The sequence below is a fragment of the Giraffa tippelskirchi genome, chromosome 4, assembly GCF_054371585.1.
Source record: "Giraffa tippelskirchi isolate mGirTip1 chromosome 4, T2T-mGirTip1v1.2.pri, whole genome shotgun sequence".
Lineage (NCBI taxonomy): Eukaryota > Metazoa > Chordata > Mammalia > Artiodactyla > Giraffidae > Giraffa > Giraffa tippelskirchi.
Window position 1 is genome coordinate 845,628 of NC_137278.1, and position 16,292 is coordinate 861,919.

The 16,292-nt window shown below is 66.5% G+C and overlaps 4 protein-coding genes across 19 annotated transcripts; 1 reads left to right on the forward strand and 3 right to left on the reverse strand.

Moving 5' to 3' along the window:
- Positions 1 to 27: 27 nt before the first annotated feature.
- On the reverse strand, positions 28 to 2,250 carry CYSRT1 (cysteine rich tail 1). 3 transcript variants are annotated; one of them, XM_081593362.1, is made up of 3 exons: positions 1,892 to 2,250; positions 996 to 1,148; positions 28 to 698 (listed from the first exon to the last, which is right to left on the reverse strand). In XM_081593362.1, the coding sequence occupies exon 3, from the start codon at positions 692 to 694 to the stop codon at positions 296 to 298; it is 399 nt and encodes a 132-aa protein (XP_081449488.1). In that variant the 5' UTR covers positions 695 to 698; positions 996 to 1,148; positions 1,892 to 2,250; the 3' UTR covers positions 28 to 295. The 3 variants fall into 3 exon arrangements, with proteins under 3 accessions (XP_081449488.1, XP_081449486.1, XP_081449487.1); XM_081593360.1 differs by having other exon boundaries at positions 996 to 2,250; XM_081593361.1 differs by having other exon boundaries at positions 992 to 2,250.
- A 1,329-nt stretch (positions 2,251 to 3,579) lies between these two features.
- RNF208 (ring finger protein 208) lies at positions 3,580 to 5,566 on the forward strand. The gene is made up of 2 exons (XM_081593363.1): positions 3,580 to 3,897; positions 4,104 to 5,566. The coding sequence occupies exon 2, from the start codon at positions 4,609 to 4,611 to the stop codon at positions 5,407 to 5,409; it is 801 nt and encodes a 266-aa protein (XP_081449489.1). The 5' UTR covers positions 3,580 to 3,897; positions 4,104 to 4,608; the 3' UTR covers positions 5,410 to 5,566.
- Positions 5,567 to 6,106: 540 nt separating this feature from the next.
- On the reverse strand, positions 6,107 to 7,097 carry LOC145546454 (ring finger protein-like). Its single transcript, XM_081593382.1, has one exon. It carries the CDS (start codon positions 7,095 to 7,097, stop codon positions 6,507 to 6,509), a length of 591 nt encoding a protein of 196 aa, XP_081449508.1. The 3' UTR covers positions 6,107 to 6,506.
- An 896-nt stretch (positions 7,098 to 7,993) lies between these two features.
- Positions 7,994 to 16,290, reverse strand: NDOR1 (NADPH dependent diflavin oxidoreductase 1). Of its 14 annotated transcripts, none has more exons than XM_081593373.1 (14): positions 16,077 to 16,290; positions 15,673 to 15,701; positions 11,892 to 11,989; positions 10,834 to 10,932; positions 10,646 to 10,747; positions 10,358 to 10,567; positions 9,976 to 10,097; positions 9,656 to 9,876; positions 9,215 to 9,322; positions 9,015 to 9,108; positions 8,791 to 8,937; positions 8,581 to 8,699; positions 8,418 to 8,512; positions 7,994 to 8,334 (listed from the first exon to the last, which is right to left on the reverse strand). In XM_081593373.1, exons 2-14 carry the CDS (start codon positions 15,676 to 15,678, stop codon positions 8,190 to 8,192), a joined length of 1,566 nt encoding a protein of 521 aa, XP_081449499.1. In that variant the 5' UTR covers positions 15,679 to 15,701; positions 16,077 to 16,290; the 3' UTR covers positions 7,994 to 8,189. The 14 variants fall into 14 exon arrangements, with proteins under 14 accessions (XP_081449499.1, XP_081449498.1, XP_081449506.1 ...); XM_081593372.1 differs by having other exon boundaries at positions 9,015 to 9,129; XM_081593380.1 differs by having other exon boundaries at positions 11,892 to 12,101.
- Positions 16,291 to 16,292: the final 2 nt, after the last annotated feature.

Sequence of the window (16,292 nt, forward strand, 5' to 3'; positions counted from 1 at the left end):
CAAGGGCAAGGAAGAAGTGTCCAGGACGGAGCTCGCATGGCTTTATTGCTTGGGCCTGGGCCTCAAAGAGGTGGTCAAGGGTGTCCCGAGCACGGGCAGTGCCCAGGGCTCCGTCCCAGAGCCCCAGGCTGACCTGTCACCCTTCCGGGTGGGTTGGGGCACCTGTCCAGGGTGGGGAGCGGCCAGTGCCCGAGACCACGGCGCAGTGGCGGTCCCAACTGTCCAGGCACCTGGCATGGCCGCCTGGGCAGAGGCTGCTGGGCAGTGCCGGGCCTCGCAGCCAGCGGGGGTTGGGCTAGGAGACGATGCAGCAGCAGCTGTGGCAGCGGCAGAAGCGGGGGCAGTGGCAGCAGGAGCAGCAGGGGCAGCACCAGCAGTGATGGGCAATGTCGTCGCCGCGCCCAACGGGCGGCGGGCCAGCGTAAGCCAGTCCTGCCGGGCGCTGCCCACTGCCACAGGGCTTGCAGGGCTGCTGACAGGCCAGCTGGCCCTCGATGGAGGCAGCCCCCTTGGCGCCCTTGGGCCCCAGGTCCTCCTCCGGAGGCTCCAGGGTGTAGGACCTCACGGGCAGAGGCTGCGACTCTGAGGAGGACAGGCCCGCCTTCAGCTGCTGCCCCAGCGCAGGCTGCAGGTGAGCCCTCGGGATGCTTATGTGGGCATATGGGTTCTTGACGAGCGTCTCATGGGGGTCCATGGCCCTGCCCGGCAAGGGTGAGCAAAAGAGACAAAGTCAGCTCCGTGGAGGGCAATAGCTGCGTCCCAAGATAAGCTGGGCCATGGAAGCGCCTGAGTGTGCAAGGCCCATGTGTGTGTGTGCAAGACGGCAGAGTGTAGGGACCATGAGGGCCAGCACCTCTCAGCTGTCCCCAGGTGTCCTCCGCCCTCCCTGAGTGGCAGGGCCCTGTGATGGAGCTGCAAGCGGGGCGGGGCGGGGGGGCTGGGAGACGCAGCTAAGCTGGTCCGCGGGTGGGGAAGTCCCTCGGCCCAGGACCCACCTGGAGTGGTGATGGCGGCAAGCTGTCCTCTTGTCCAGGTCCCCGCGCCTGTGAGCTGAGCCTCTGGTAGCTGCCTTTTCCCTCCTGGGGAGGGGCGGGGCCTCGGGCGGGGCTCAAAGACGGGGTTCCCAAGATGCCAGGAGGCCCCAGCTCCTGCGGCACAGCAGCCACCCACCCTTCCTTTTCTGGATGGGCGGTGGCCAGGCCTGGGCTCCCGGGGACCCTGCCAGCCTGGCTGATTCAGCTGTGAGCCATCTGGGGCATGTCCTGGCCCTCGGGGAGCCGGTGGGTCACCGGAATGCAAGACAGGAGCCTGGCTTAGGCCCGCAGATGGTCTGGGGCCCGGCCATCACCCACAGTCTCAAAGCCACTGCTTTGAAGCCGAGGGAGAGGCCTGCACGGTGCCCCGAGCCTCTTCCTCGCAGGCAGAGACCAGGGCATCAGTGAGCGCTGCTCGGCTCGGAGGTTTACTGTATTTTTAACTGATAAAAACTGTTTGGTTTGCATACCTTTGCCGATAAAACTTACTTATCTCACTATTGGCAACGTGAGTTTCATACACAAGTGACGTTTCCTGCTCATTTCTGAAACTACAGTTTCGCTCTGGTCGGGGGGCCGTGGACAGTCCCCCCGCCCCCGTCTCTCAGGGCCCCATCCTTGGCCCTCCCACCTCCCCCAGCTTCATGTCTGAGGTGGTGCCTGGCGCCTGCCATGCGCTGGGGTCGCTGTGTGCGGGGTCACAGTGGACGTGCGCTCCCGGCGCAGGGCCTGGCACTGGCGAGCTCCGCTTGGGGCGGCCGGGGCCGCACGCCTCGTCCTTCGCGCTCGGTGGGGGTAGGGGGGGCGCCTCCGAGGAGGGCGGGGTCCAATCAGACGTGGCCCAGAGGCCAGCTGACCTGCGCGCCCGGTGCGGGGCCAGTCAGACCGGTCTGGGCACGAGCTCTACCGATGCGGCACCGGATGCGGGGGGGAACCGGCCCAGAGCCGGAATGGGGGGCGGTCCGACGGCGCAGGCCCACCGCGCAGGGCCGGGCCCACCGCGCAGGCTCCGCGGGCCCCGCCCGCCGCCCCACAGCGTCCGCCTCGGCTGAGGGGCGGGGGCTAGCGCGTGCGCAAACCTGGCCTGGAAGGAAGGGGGCGGCTGGTGCGGACTGGAGTCCCCAGAAGCCTCCGCGCTCGAGGGATTTCCCAAAGACCAGGCTCGGGGTCAGCGGGCCCCTTCCCGCCAGAACCGGGCTTGGGCCGCCCCGGCGCTGCGCTTCCGGGCCCGGGAGGGGCGGGGCCTCACGCCAAGGGGCGGGGCCTCGAGTTAGGGCAGGAGGAGACTGAGCAGAGCGGCTGCCCAGGCTGGACCCCCAGCACCCCCCTGGCCGAGGTTGCCTCAGTTTCCCCGCCTTCGGGCCAGGGCCCCTCGCTGCCCCTCCCTTGGGCACCGGCTCACGTGCGCAGCTCTCACACCCGAGTGGTGGGTGACACTGAAGAGCAGGCCCTAGACTGAGATCTCAGAGAGAGCAAAGGCGGGCCTGTGGGCCCAGAATGCCTTTCTAGCCCCCTGCCCACGTGGGGCCCTTCATCAGGAATGCCTACCGCGCTGGGCTCAGCTGCCCTGCAGGAGCTGGGCTCATGTCCACAGCCAGGGGCGCTCTGGCCTGTAACAGAGCAGAGCAGCTGCGGCCAGAGGGGCTGGGTCTGTCCAGGGTCAGAAGCCGAGCCCAGTGCTGGTCAAAGGAATGCCGGCAAGCCCGTCGTGGCCCCGGCAGGTTAGGGAAAGGCACTCTGTGGAGGCCCAGGCCGCCCCCGTTCCCTACCCTCCCCCTCACCTGACAGCTCCTCACAGGCAGAGGGTGTATCCCGGGGGGCAGGGAAGCCTGGCCCGAGGAAGAAGCAGAAAGGAATGGGGCCTTGCTGGGTGGGGTCAGGTTAGCACACAGCTGACCTGCTAGGATGCCGGGAAGGCCACCCCGCCCGTCCGTGTAGGTGCATGTCCTCCGTGAGCTGCCCCATGGGGCCTGTCCAGCGGTCGGTCTGACCTTCTGCGTGCCCCTGACACCACCCATCTGTCCCACCGTCCTGTCCTGGGAGCACTCTCCCAGTCAGGGCTCCTCCATCGTCCACTCCTCCGATGTGCGCTTGCCCACCCCTGCTCACCCTCTTCTGCCCTCAGCCGGCCAGAGCTGGGCACCTGTGAGCCGGAACAGCCGGGAGGCATTCTCTGGGGGCCAGGGGAAGGACCGGCAGAGACCCTGACTCTGCAGAGGACACACGGCAGTCTCACGGTGGGGGCCTGGGGGCCGGTTTTCCTGGGACTACCCTAGGGCTCCCTCTTCCCTTCCTCCCTCTGGTATTGTGAGATCTCAGAGCACTCCTCTTCCAGAATTAGGGCAGGGGGCTTGACCAGGACCCAGGGTCAGCAGGCGGGGACGGAGGTGGGGGAGATGGGAGGGGGCCTGCCGTGGGGATCCCGACCCCCACGGGGCCCGCGGGGGGAGGGGGAGGGCGACCCCCCGAGCGGGCGCCAGGCGCGCGGTGGATCGAGGGGCGGCAGAGAGACTGGCCCCGCCCCGCGGACCCCGCGCGGGTCCCCAGACGGGGGGTGGCGCTGCGGGCGCGGGCGGGCGCCGCGCGCACTGCGGTCCCCGCGCCTCCGCCGCAGAGCGCGCCACGCTCCGCACGCACCTGCCGCCGCCGCCGCCGCCGCCGCCGCCGCGCCGAGCCCCGCGCCCCGCGCCCCGCGCCTCACGCCCCCGGGAGCCGCCGCGGCCCGGCCATCACCCGAGGTCGCCGCCGGAGCCTCCGGAGCCGCCGGGCCAAGGCTCGGGCGCCGCATCCAGGCCTGCCTTTGAGGCAACCTCTGCGGAGGCGGCGGCGCGCGGCCCGGCCCGGGGACGCCAGGCTGGGGCAGGTGAGTGAGGGCGGGGCGGGACAGCGCGGGGTCGCCGCTCGCCTGCCCCCACTCCTGGGCAGAGGTCGGGCCTCGGGCGCGGGGGGCTGAGGAAGGGGCTGGGTTCCGAGTCTGGCGAGGGTCAGGGTCAGAGGTCGGGCGCCCCGTCTTTTGTGCAGGGTGAGGGTGGGCCTGGGCGCTGACTTCACGCCGTCTCTCACCTGCAGCTCCGGCCCAGCCTCGGCCTCTCCTGTGCTTCTGCCGCCAACCCCGAGCTTGCCGCCCGGGTCCTTTGGCGGCCAGCGCTCAGGCTAGCTGCCTTCCCTGGGCGCCCTGTCCTGGAGCCATGGGGCCCACCTAGCCCCTGCCTGCCCGGATGTCCGGGCCCCGGGACGGCTGATCTCGGCTCCAGGGGGACCTCCTGCAACGCCCCCTGGCCAGCCTCAGAGGCCAGAGACCCTGGGTGAGCCCCTGGGCCCGACCTCTGGCCCAGGGCAGCCGCCCACACCCCCCTGCCCCTGCCCCTCTCCTCCTCCCCCGCCCCTTCCTCCTCCCCCGAGGACAGGACCTGAGAAGCCACTGTGGCCACTGGGGGGGGCCCTTCCCCCCAAGCTTTTGCCCGCCTCCCCCAGGAGTCCACAGGGCAGCCAGGATGCTGTCCCCTCGCCGCCCCCCCGGCCCCACCCAACTCCCCCTCCAACCCGAGCACCCAGTCTGACTGGAGACAGCCGGATGCCGGCTGACCCGGGGCCCGAGGTGGGCAGTGGCTGGCCAGGCTTCCTCATGTCCTGCCTGAAGGGCCCCCATGTCATCCTCAAGATGGAGGCCATGAAGATGGTCCACCCTGAGAAGTTCCCCGAGCTGCAGGCGGCTGCCCCCTGCTTCCCACCTGTGCCCCGGCCCGCCCCGGCTCTGGCACCCAAGCGGGCCTGGCCCTCTGACACAGAGATCATCGTCAACCAGGCCTGTGGGGGGGACATGCCCGCCCTGGAAGGGGCACCCTGCACCCCGCCTCTGCCACGTCGGCCCCGCAAGGGCAGCGCCGAGCTGGGCTTCCCCCGGGTGGCGCCGGCGGACGAGGTCATCGTGAACCAGTACGTGATCCGGCCTGGCCCCGCGGCCCCGGGGGCCCCTGCGGCGGCGGTGGCCGCGGCTGCAGGGGAGCCTCTGGAGTGCCCGACGTGCGGGCACACGTACAACGCCACGCAGAGGCGGCCCCGCGTGCTGTCCTGCCTGCACTCTGTGTGTGAGCAGTGCCTGCAGATCCTCTACGAGTCCTGCCCCAAGTATAAGTTCATCTCCTGCCCCAGCTGCCGCCGTGAGACTGTGCTCTTCACTGACTATGGCCTGGCCGCGCTGGCCATCAACACGTCCATCCTGAGCCGCCTGCCGCCCGAGGCGCTGGCCGCCCCGCCGGGTGGCCAGTGGGGCGGCGATCCCGAGGGCAGCTGCTACCAGACCTTCCGGCAGTACTGCGGGGCCGCGTGCACCTGCCACGCGCGCAACCCGCTGTCCGCCTGCGCCATCATGTAGCGCCCACCGCCTGCCACCGCCCACCGGTCCTCGCTCGCCGCTTCTTCAGGGGTCTGGCCCTGCCCTGCCCGCTAACCCCTTGCCCACCACAGCTTCTGGCCCCACCCGTGTGGCACTGTCGCTGCAGCCAACTCTGCCATTAAAACTCTTTGCCAAAGCCTGCACCTCGTGCCCTGCACCGAAGCCGAGGCCTGCTCACAGGCTCGGGCCGGGGGGAGTGGGCGCCCAGAGCTGCAGCCCCAGTGGGGTCCAGGCCGCAGCAGCCAGAGGGAGGCCCAGGACTTGGGGTCAGCCTGCTCTGCTCACTGGGGGCCAGGCTGGGCCTGTGGACGCGCGTTGTGTGCATGTGCGTGAGCCACTGTGTGCCCCAGGCAGGACTGTGGGCACAGCTGGGCAGAGCAGGGCCGGCTGGACAAAGGGAGGGCACCTTCTCTGCGCTGGCTACTGGGTGTGAGTGCAGCCGGGGGGATGAGGCAGCCCACCTGGGCCCTGGAGCCTGCCCGACTCCCTGAGGCGCTGTGGGCACAGCCCTGGGGCCTGTCTGAGCCGGGGCTGGGACAAAGGCTGGCCGTGACCACAGTTGGGTACAGGGCCTGAGGGCCTCCTGTCCGGCAGTGGACAACTGCATCTGGAGAAGGAACTGTTGCCCGGCTGGTGAAGGCAGGGTAGAGGTGAGAGCGATGCAGGAACGACAGCATCGGTAGCAGTCCCTGTTTATTGAGAGCTGCCCCTTGTACCGACGTGCCCGCGAGGCGGGGCTGTGACAGTGTCCTTCAGGCGCAGGCTGCAGGCTCAGGGAGGGGCACTGCGGCAGAGTCGGGAGGACTGGGCCTTCTCTAGTGCTGTGCTGGGCACCGGCGGCTCGTGTCTGGGCAGTCGGCATCTCAGGCTGGGTCAGAGGCTGAACACAGGCTCCGGGGCGGCCCTGTCCAGGCCCCGGGATGAAGGCTAGCGCCCTGGTCAGCCCTGGGTTCCTCAGTCCTGGTCATTGGGCCTCAGGGCAGGGTGCTCCCGCGGCCCCCAGCACCAAGGCCCCTGTCGGTCGGTAGCCGCGGCTGGCCCAGGCCCAGGCCGTGCCGGCAGCAGGCGTGTGGCCCTCAGTGGCGGGAGCCGTCCAGCAGCACGAAGAGCAGCCCCAGCAGCAGGAGCGGCGTGAAGACAAGCAGCAGGCCGAGCAGCTCGAGCGCCAGCAGGCTCAGCAGCGCCAGGCGGCGGGCGCAGGGCCCGCGTCCCCGCAGGGCCCAGAGCCAGGCACCCAGGCAGGGCGGGCAGGGCAGGAAGGGCAGGCAGCCTCGGCCACCCACGGCCCCCGGCAGGAAGCGCAGCTGGTAGCGGTGCTCCAAGGAGGCCCAGGGCCCGCGGCTGCGGCGGGCAGGCAGGGGCGGGGCAGGGGGCGCAGGGCGCGCGGGCCCGTCAGCCTGCAGCAGCTCCTCTTGCAGCCGGCAGATCTCCCACTCGAGCATGGGGGTTTTCTGGCGACACAGCGGGCAGCACACACGGCCCAGGTCACCGGGGGCGGCGCCCAGCAGCCGGTGCAGACAGCTGGTGCACAGACCGTGGCCGCAGTTCAGCAGAGCCAGGCGCTGCTGCCCCGGCCCATAGGGCTCCGTGCAGATGGGGCACTCCTCCGCCTCTTGCTGCGCTTCCTGGTCCTCTGTGCACCTGGCCCAGGGTGGGGCCGCGGCCATGGCCCCCAGCAGGGGCTCACTGTCAGGGGTCCTGGCATCCTGGGGCTTCCCAAGGGCCCCGCTGCCCGACCCCTCCTCTACCAGCACTTGGCACAGTGGGTCCAAGTGCTCGGGGCCCAGAGGCAGACTGGTGAACCCAGAGCTGAGGTCAGCAGGGCCACCGGTGGGGACCCCAGGGCACAGTTCAGGGGTGCTGCCTCCAGGGCAGGGGCCAGGATGGGTGGGTGGGGACCCCAGGGTGGCGGCGGGGCGGCTGGGGCCTTGAAGGTCAGCGTGGCCCTCCGGGGCCGGGGCAAGCTCGGGCACTGACCTTGCAGCAACTGCCGCCTCCTTCTGGCTCCGGGCCCCACTCGAGGAAACTTCACACGGGCCCCTGGGCCCCTGCCAGCTCCAGGGCCTGGCGTGCCGTCCTCGACAAAATCTGCCCGAGCCCGACGGCGGTCCCTGTGTCCGCCAGGGACGGCCAGCGGGATTCCAGGCGGTGGCCTTGTGGGCAGGCCAGTCCAACTCCTCCAACAGGAATTCCCCTCCCAGGGGTGGGGACGCCACTCACACCTCCCTCCCCACCAGCCTAAGCCACACCCCTTCCCTCCAACCCAGGCCACGCCCCCTCCCTCCCTCCTGGGGACCCTGGGCAGCTGTTCCCTGAGCTGGTAAGGGATGGTCAACACCAGCCTGGCCGGGTGCCTTTCCTGCTTGGCCCTCAGGGCAAGGGCAGAATTTGCACAAGGTGGGCAAACGGTTGGCACCCTCATCATCAGACTCAGGCACCGAAGTGTCGCCTGAGCCACGGTGCCCATGCCCAGCAGGGCGGGCTGTTTCATCCAGACCCGCTCAGGACCACCCACCACCCAAGGCCCACTTCTGCACGAGGAAGAGCACATAGGAAGCAGGCACCAAGAGCCCAGTGTTTATTGCTGAGGCTTTCCTGGAACTGGGCGGGCAGGTGTGTGCTGCCTAGGGCCTCCTCCCACTGCTGGGGTCTGTGCAGGCGAGCTGACCACCCTCCCAGCTGGGAGCAGACAGGGCGAGAGCCAACGGCCCCCAGAGAGCGTCGGGCAGAGTGGCTGCGGCCAATGGCAGGATGGCCCTTCAGGCCCACGTCTCAGTCTGGAAACGCAGTGTCCGCTGCAGCTGGGCGAGGTAGGCGGCCGCATCGGGGCCAGAGAGCCCGCCCTCCTCCAGGAAGATGGACATCAGGGTGTCCGACACATCGGCGGGCATGTGCTTGGCGTTGCTGGAGGGATAGGCGGGACAGCGCTCAGCACAACCGGCATCCCCAGGGGACCGGTCCCTCCAACCCCCGCGGCCCAGGCTCACCCTGCCAGGTAGAAGTGGGCACCCCGGCTGTCCAGCAGCTCCCACACCAGCGGCCCGAGTGCCCGGAGCCGGTGCTGGACGTACACCTTCTGCTCCTGTGGGGCAAGAGGCGGGGGCTGGTCTCAGGCTGCTCCCCGGGCATCCCTCCCCGCCCCGCACTCACCTGCTCCCGAGAGAAGGCCGTGACCAGAGTCAAGCAGCCCCTGGCCTGCAGCTGCTTCCACTCGGCCTCCCAATAGAAGTCCTGGTCCCGCCGGCGGCAGCCAAAGAACAGCACGTTTCCTGGGGGGCAGGGGGCAGGGGCCTGAGCCTGGACCTGCACCGGCGGGGCTCGGCCAGCCGCCTCCCCACGCCCCCGCCCGACTCTGCTCACCGGTCTCGCCCTGGGCCACTCGCTCCTGGATGGCTGCTCGGAACGGGGCCACGCCTGTGCCGGGCCCCACCATGACCACAGGGGTGCCTGGTGTCTTGGGGAACATCAGGCCCCCAGACCGCACCCACAGGGGCGCCCGGACAGGTCCTATTGAGTGAGGGAGGCAGCGTGAAGAGGCTCACAGGCCCAGGGCCCAACCCCCCACCCCAAAGAGCCAGGGTCACCTTGCCCAGGGTCCAGAGATGCCAGCCAGTTGGAGCAGAGGCCCCGGCGGGGCTCCTTGAGGCGGGTCTGGTACTGCACCACGGCCACCAGGATCTGCAGCCGTGAGGGGTGGGCCTGGGGGAGGGGACAGTGGGCACCCTGCCCTGTTGGCCACCCCGCCTGGCCTCCCCGCCCCCTCTGAGGCCACTCCTCCTCTCACCCGCAGAGAGGAGGCGATGGAGAAGGCCCGGGGCCGGATCAGGGGCACGAGGTCCAGCAGGTAGTCTGGGGGGATGGCAGCAGCTGTGTGGGGGAAGTCGCACAGCACCTGGGGGACAGCGGCAGGGAAGCCGTGGCTGGCGGGGCCCCACATGGCTGCAGCGAAGGGCCCAGGCCCACTTGCCAGCCAATGCCCACCTCCGGGCCGTCCCTCGGGGCCCAGGCCCTCCCCCGGCCCCTGCCCACCCCCGGGGCCATCCCTCGGGGCCCAGGCCCTCCCCCGGCCCCTGCCCACCCCCGGGGCCATCCCTCGGGGCCCAGGCCCTCCCCCGGCCCCTGCCCACCCCCGGGGCCATCCCTCGGGGCCCAGGCCCTCCCCCGGCCCCTGCCCACCCCCGGGGCCATCCCTCGGGGCCCAGGCCCTCCCCAGGCCCCTGCCCACCTCCAGGGCGGTCCTGCGGGGCCGGGTGCAGTACTCGCACAGCTCCTCCTGGCCCTGTGCAGAGCTGAACTCCCGTAGCTTCTCCCGCTCCAGCTCGTGGGGGGAGAGACAGGCCAGGAGTTCAAAGAAGGAGCGGCGGGGGACACTGGCGATATCCAGGTACTGGGACACGAGGCGCCGCACGGAGCAGGGCTGGGGCAGCCGCGCGGGGAAGGCAACACCTGCAGGAGAGGGGACGCTGTGGGGGCGGGGACGCGGGGACAGGGCCCCGGGGCCGTGGGGAAGAGCACAGTGTACACGCCGCGGCCTGGGAGGCTCACCCGGCTCCTGGGGCTGCAGCGTGAAGTGCTGCTCGGGGTCCAGGCCCAGCACCTGGCAGAACTGCTGGACGTGGCTGGCCGTGTTCTCGGGCTGGATCAGCACCACATCGCCGGCTACAAAGCTGTGGGGGAGGGACAGCCAGGGCCTGGGGAGGGGCCTGTCTGCGGGGGGAGGATGCTGGGGGCTCCGGGAAACTGCACAGGAAGGAGGCAAGCGGCCAGGGAGGCTAGGGGATCCCTGGACAGAGGTGTCCCGCCTCCCCAGCTGTCATCCCCGCACTCGGCTCCAATGTGCACCCGCTTCGGGAGAGGAGCAGCTCAACCCCGGACCGTGGCTCCCTCACGTAGCCCTGCCTCTACGGCCCCCGGGACCGACCCGCACCTGATCCCAGAGTCTGAGATGTCGAACTCAATCAGCCGAACGTCCTGGAAGTGTGAGGGCCCCGTGACCCTCTGATTGCTGACCATGGGTGCCAGGAACGGCTGCAGCTCTGAAGGGGGTCCCTGAGGGTCTGTTCTGGCCACACGCAGCTCCTCAGGGCCCAAGCTGGGGGTGTCCTTGAGGAACTGCAGGGTGAACTTGGAGGGCCAACTGTGAAGGGGCGGACACTTGTCAGACTTCTGGCCAGGTCTGCTGTGTGGGCGGGTGCCGCCCCAAGGCCACACTTACGGGACTCCGGGAGGGCTCAGGTCGAGGTTCAGAGGCACAGGGTGCGGCCCCAGCACCTTCTCCCACAGATCCTGAAGCCAGGGGTCGATGGCGGCATCGGGCCTGCAGACAGCAGGTGCACACCCATCTGGGGACCCTGCTCCCGGCCAGGGCTGCGGGAGGGCACCCCCATCCCGCAACCCACTCACCCCAGCTCGTGCTGGTCATCGCCCAGGCACACGGGCAGGAGGGCGCTGCCCCCAAGCTGCAGCAGCCGACGGTGCAGCTTCTTGGCCACGAAGTTGAACCTACAGGGAAGATGGAGCTGGTGTTGGCCCCGGCCTGCGTGGGCGGGAGGGACATGCCCAGCGGGCTGCACAGAGAGGAGGGTCCCAAGTCTCCGCAGGTTACTTCGCTGGCTCCCTGGGCCAGTGGCAACAGAAGGGTCTCTCACCCGACCCGTGGGTGTGCCCGGCAGTGAGAACGGACGTCTACGTTATGCACTGAACAAAACCCCGGAACTCTTCCCAGACGAGGGTCACAAGGCCACCCGTTTTCCATCCTTTTCGCCTAGACAACTGCAGGCCTTAGGCTGCGTCTGGCTCTGGAGGCGTCTGTACCCAGCGACCCTTCCCTCGGCTCCGAGCTGCAGAGTTAGGGGTTTTATTGTTTCAGGAGCTCCACGCCACGTGTACCCTTGAACAGAAAGCCCTCAGTACTTCCCTGGAACATAACGCAAAGTGACAGCACTGTGCTCAGGACACAGACGTGCCGTGAAAATGGTGAAGAAAGCAAAGCAGAGGCGGGCAGCGGTGGCCACGGAATGGCTCCCGGGGGCCAGGGTCTTTTGCACCCTGCCTGCTCACACCTCCCTGTTCTCCGTAAGCTCGAATCCCTCCCCGAAGGCCGCTCATAAACACAGGGTGAGCCGTGGTCCCTTCTTGCTCTATGTCACATGTTGACAGAGGCCACTGGCTCAGGCCCTGGGGTCTGGCTCTGGATACCAGGTCCTGCCTGGACCGTGTCTCAGGCATGGCCCCAGCCAGGCCCCCAACCAGCTGCCCCGCCCACTTCCTGCATGAACCAGGCCTGTCCTTCAAGCCCAGGGCTTCTGGCCATGAAGAAGGTGCCACCAAGGAGTGTCTGTGGGACCAGGATGCATGGCCAGGGCTACGGCCTCAAGGGGGCGCCCTGGGGGCTGGGTCACCCATCCCCCTGCCAGGACACCGTGTGGACGCGGGAGACAGGCCCACCCTCCCTTACTCACTTGGCGTAAGACGAGTCCCCAAGGCCCAGGACAGCAAAGTCCATCTGACAGAGGGCGGTGGACGGCAGGCTCCTCCGGAAGATGAACCTCCAGAAACTCTGCAGGGGAGAGGGGAGCTCAAGGCCTCTCCCGGCCGTCGGGCCTCGCCAGGGCTCTGCTCTCCTACCTAACACTTTGGTCAGTAGAACAAGACCGCTTCTTCTCATTCTACTGTAGCAGTGAAAGAATTGGAAAAAGGCAGAAAACGGTAAAGCGGAAGCAAGCTACCCTGGCACCAGTGCCAGAGCTGGGCTCCAGTCCTCCCCACAGAGGGCTGGGGGAGCCTGGCGGGGCTGTCACCAGTTGGGCAGCCGCTGGCCCGCCACCTCACCCCCCAGCGTGCGGGCAGCTCTCAGCCGCGGCTCAGGCCTCACGGCCACAGGAGAGGCTCTGGGCCGGCAGAGCAGACCCCGAGGCCCCTCTCTGGTCTGGTTTCCCCCATGCGGTGGGATCTTCCCTCCTGGGCCTGGAGCTGCCGGCCCTCAGGCTGCTCTGTGCCCGCTCCCCGCCCCTGCGGAGCCAGCCTGGGTCCCACGCTGACCCCTCTCCCGGGGCGCCCTCACCTCCATGTGGCCACTCACCCCAGGTGGCCCCAAGGTCGGAGCCCGAGCCCCTCTCCTTCCCTGACCATAGGGTCACCACTGGGCAGCCTGTGCGGGAGCGCATCCCATTCCAGTCTTGCCCTGGCCTCCCTGCAGGCCCACAGAGGCGCTTCTGAGATCTCTTGCTCGCTTCTGCTTAGACTTTGTCTCCTGAAGGCTGTGGAAACCCTCAAGGTACTTCCTGAGGAAGGGTCCGGGGAAGGTGTGATTCTCACGGCTTAGGTGTGAAAATGCCGGGCTTCCCCTTGCCCCACTGGCAGACAGTGGGCACACTTCAGGTTGACCCTGTCTTCTCCGGGCCCCTGAAACTGTGCTCTGAGCTGGTCCAGCTGAGTGGTTGCTGCTGGGAAGCCAGTGTCCCTCTGTGCCCTGCTCTGTCCCCCAGACACCTGGGCCCTCTCCACGTCCCACAGCTGAAATCCACACAAGTCGGGTGTCAGCGGGAGCCCAGATCACACCCTGCCAGACCTTCCTAGGCACATGGCGGGCTTGTGGGCTGGAGACCCAGCCCTCAGTCTTGTTGACACTTTCCGTGGTGATTCCCTCACCGCTCTCCTTCCTGTTGCGGGGCTGCTGGGAAAATCTTGGCCTCCTGATGTCATCTTTCTTGTTCCCTAACTTTGTTTTCTGGGAGAATTTCTCAACATTATCTTCTGACCTGGTATCATTTTAAGCTGGTCTCCTCAGCTGCTGCTCTGCCCAGGTTTTGTGCTTCTGGCTCCAAGGGTGCCAAGCTTGCCCACCCCTCGCAGATGGAGCTCTGCCTGTTCCTCTGGTTCTACGTGTGCTTCTCTCGGTCCCAGCCCCTCACGGGGGTCTCTCCTCAAGCACGTGGCCGTCCTTTGTGCTCTGTCTGTGCCTCAGAGGATGACAGAAAACCCCACGTTCGGGCTGTCACCAGTGGGCTTCTTGGCCGAGAGGGGGCGAGGCCCTGGCTGCCTGGAGGGGCTTGCCCGGCCAGTGTCCTGCAGGACGGTGACGAGGAGGCTGGGGTTCTCCTGCTCCTGTTCCGTGCTGGGTTGGGAGGGCCCCATCCTGACTGCCTCCGTGGTGTCCATCCTGGCATCCAGCCCTCTGGTGACCACCCTCATCCTGGTGTGACTGTCACCACACTCGTGCTGTTAGCTTCCGCTGCAAAGGCAGGACCTCTGCCCAGCTGACCTGATGGAGGCTTTTATCCCCCACCCCTTCCACACCCTGGTCTCTGGCATCCACCACGCACCTCCTGCCTTGATCTCCCCAGACCTGCCTCCTCTCCTGCGCCTCCTCCTGTGCTGGCGTGCCCACTCCAAGCCTATTCTTCAATCTTCTGTCTTTTGCACCTACTAGCATTTAAACCGGAGAAGGCAATGGCACCCCACTCCAGTACTCTTGCCTAGAAAATCCCATGGATGGAGGAGCCTGGTAGGCTACAGTCCATGGGGTCGCTACGAGTCGGACACGACTGAGCAACTTCACTTTCACTTTTCCCTTTCATGCACTGGAGAAGGAAATGGCAACCCACTCCAGTATTCTTGCCTGGAGAATCCTAGGGACGGCGGAGCCTGGTGGGCTGCCGTCCATGGGGTCGCACAGAGTCGGACACGACTGAAGCGACTTAGCAGCAGCAGCAGCAGCATTTAAACAGACCTGGGTTTCTCTATCTCACAACTATGCGGTTTAATCCCTTAACCCCACTCACAGCATAAGCGTTTTTGAGTTGTTTCATGCGCAGACGTCCTTAAACGCTTCCCTGCCCAAGGTTGCCAGCCGTCTCTTTGCTGACCTTACTTCATTTCCTTGCAGCTTTGAGCGCCAGAGACCATCCTCTGGAGACAGTTACCCCTCTGCCCTCGACACTGGAGACAGTCCACTCCCTCTTCTCGCTGCTGGGCCCACCTTCCTGCCCCTCACCGGCCTTTCTCCACTCCTTTTTTCCATGTCTTTGTGTTTAAGGGCAGCCCGTCCTGGGGGAGGGAGGCACTTCCTTCCTCTCGCCTCCATATTTTGGCCACTGTGACATGTGCCTCCGTTAAGGATCCTCACTGGAGCTCCTGGCTGACTGCACATCTCCACCTGGACAACATCTGGGCACCTCACCCTGCCGATTCTCTTGCTTCTGTGCATGGAACCACCATCCATCCTAGTATCTAGGCCCCAATCCCTGTCTTAATTCTACCTTCTTTCTCATCTTTGAGATTTGATTCCACAATTCCATGTTCAACCAACTCTACCTTCTTAACATCTCTGGAAGGCGTCTGCTCCCCTCTGCTCTGCCACCATTCTGCCTCAGGCCTCAGGCTCTTGGCTGCGTTGTGCTCACCTCCCACCACCACCACCTGCATCCCTGCTCCCCCTGCAAACAAGTGCTGGTTTTGCTAGAATACACACGACTGCATTACCCCATGGGTTGAACGGCCCTTTGTTTCAAATCCTTCTGCCTCCCTGTGGCTGCTGACCTCTTTGGGATCCAACCCGGCTGCCTGCTCCTCTTCTTCCCTCCAACCCTGACTCATTCCTTGGTTCGACCATCCTGAACCGCTTTCCACTCTTCCCAGAGGCTACGCTCTTTTTCTCCTCTGTAGAGGCTGTTCTTGCCTGGTGCTTGGCTGGCCCCCACTTATCCTGAAACTTAGCCTATCCTCTTTTCTTCCAGAAAGCTCTCTCTGAACCTCCAGCTTGAAGGAAGCAGTCCTTATTAATGCTCCCATTAACATCAAGCACTTTCTCTCGCAGCATGCATTTTTCTGGCATTGTAACTGCCCATTAAACTCTTGCTTTTGCTATGTTTTGAGTTTCACGAGGGTAGAAATGTGACTACTGGGTTCATAGCTGGATTCCCAGCACTAGATTATGCTTGGAATACAGTGTGTGCTCAAAAGATGGTCAAAGAATGGAAAAATGTTCTCTGAAAGTGAGTTTTGAAATACACACAAGACCCATACCAGATTTATATACAGCCCTGGAAAAAACATGAAAAGTTAAAGTGGAACAGTTTATTAGGAAGGACACCCAGAGGCCCCCGCTCAACCCAAAGATCTCCTCCCGAATCCACAGAACAATTATTCACTATGGTTCTCAAGTTTTTCCAGGCAACGAAAACAGGGTGAGGGCCAAGGGCTGGGATCTGAGCTCGTGAGCACACTTCAGGTCAGCCTTACCTTCATGTTGTCCGGGGGGTCTCCTTGGCCTGTAGTTGCACAAACAAATATCACCAGGGGCTCATTAATCAGATTCACCTCAACGAAAAGACATACATGTAAGGCCTCGGGCTGTAATGGCCAGCCATCCTCCCAGCAGCCTGGCTCCCCTCCTTCTCTCAGAGGAATGGGGCAAAGGGACTCAGCGCTCGCGAGCCGCCGGCCTGCCTTCTCTTTCAGGCTTCCCTCCTACCCCTCCCCCGTGCGCTAAACTGGCCGCTGCTCCCAAGCGGTCCCGGCCCCTAAATCTGCCGTAATGGAAGGGCCCGCTCTCAGACGAAACGCAGCCCCCTGGGGTCGAGCGCTTTGGGGTCCGGCACCCCAAGCCGGCCAGGTGCCCCCGCCGAGGTCCGAGGAGCCCTCACCACCGGGTAGGAGTCCAGGGCTTGCACCCGGCAGCTGAGCTGCCGGCGCCGGGCCTCACGCCCCAGCCTCTCCGACACATCCTGAGCTGTGCCCGTTTGGCTGCCGAAGAGCACGAGGAGCCGTGCGCTCGGCATGGGCTGACTCCGGGGAACCCCGCACTCCTGATGTGACCCGCAACACTCGCCGCTAGCCCTGGCCGCCGCGACCGGCTCCGG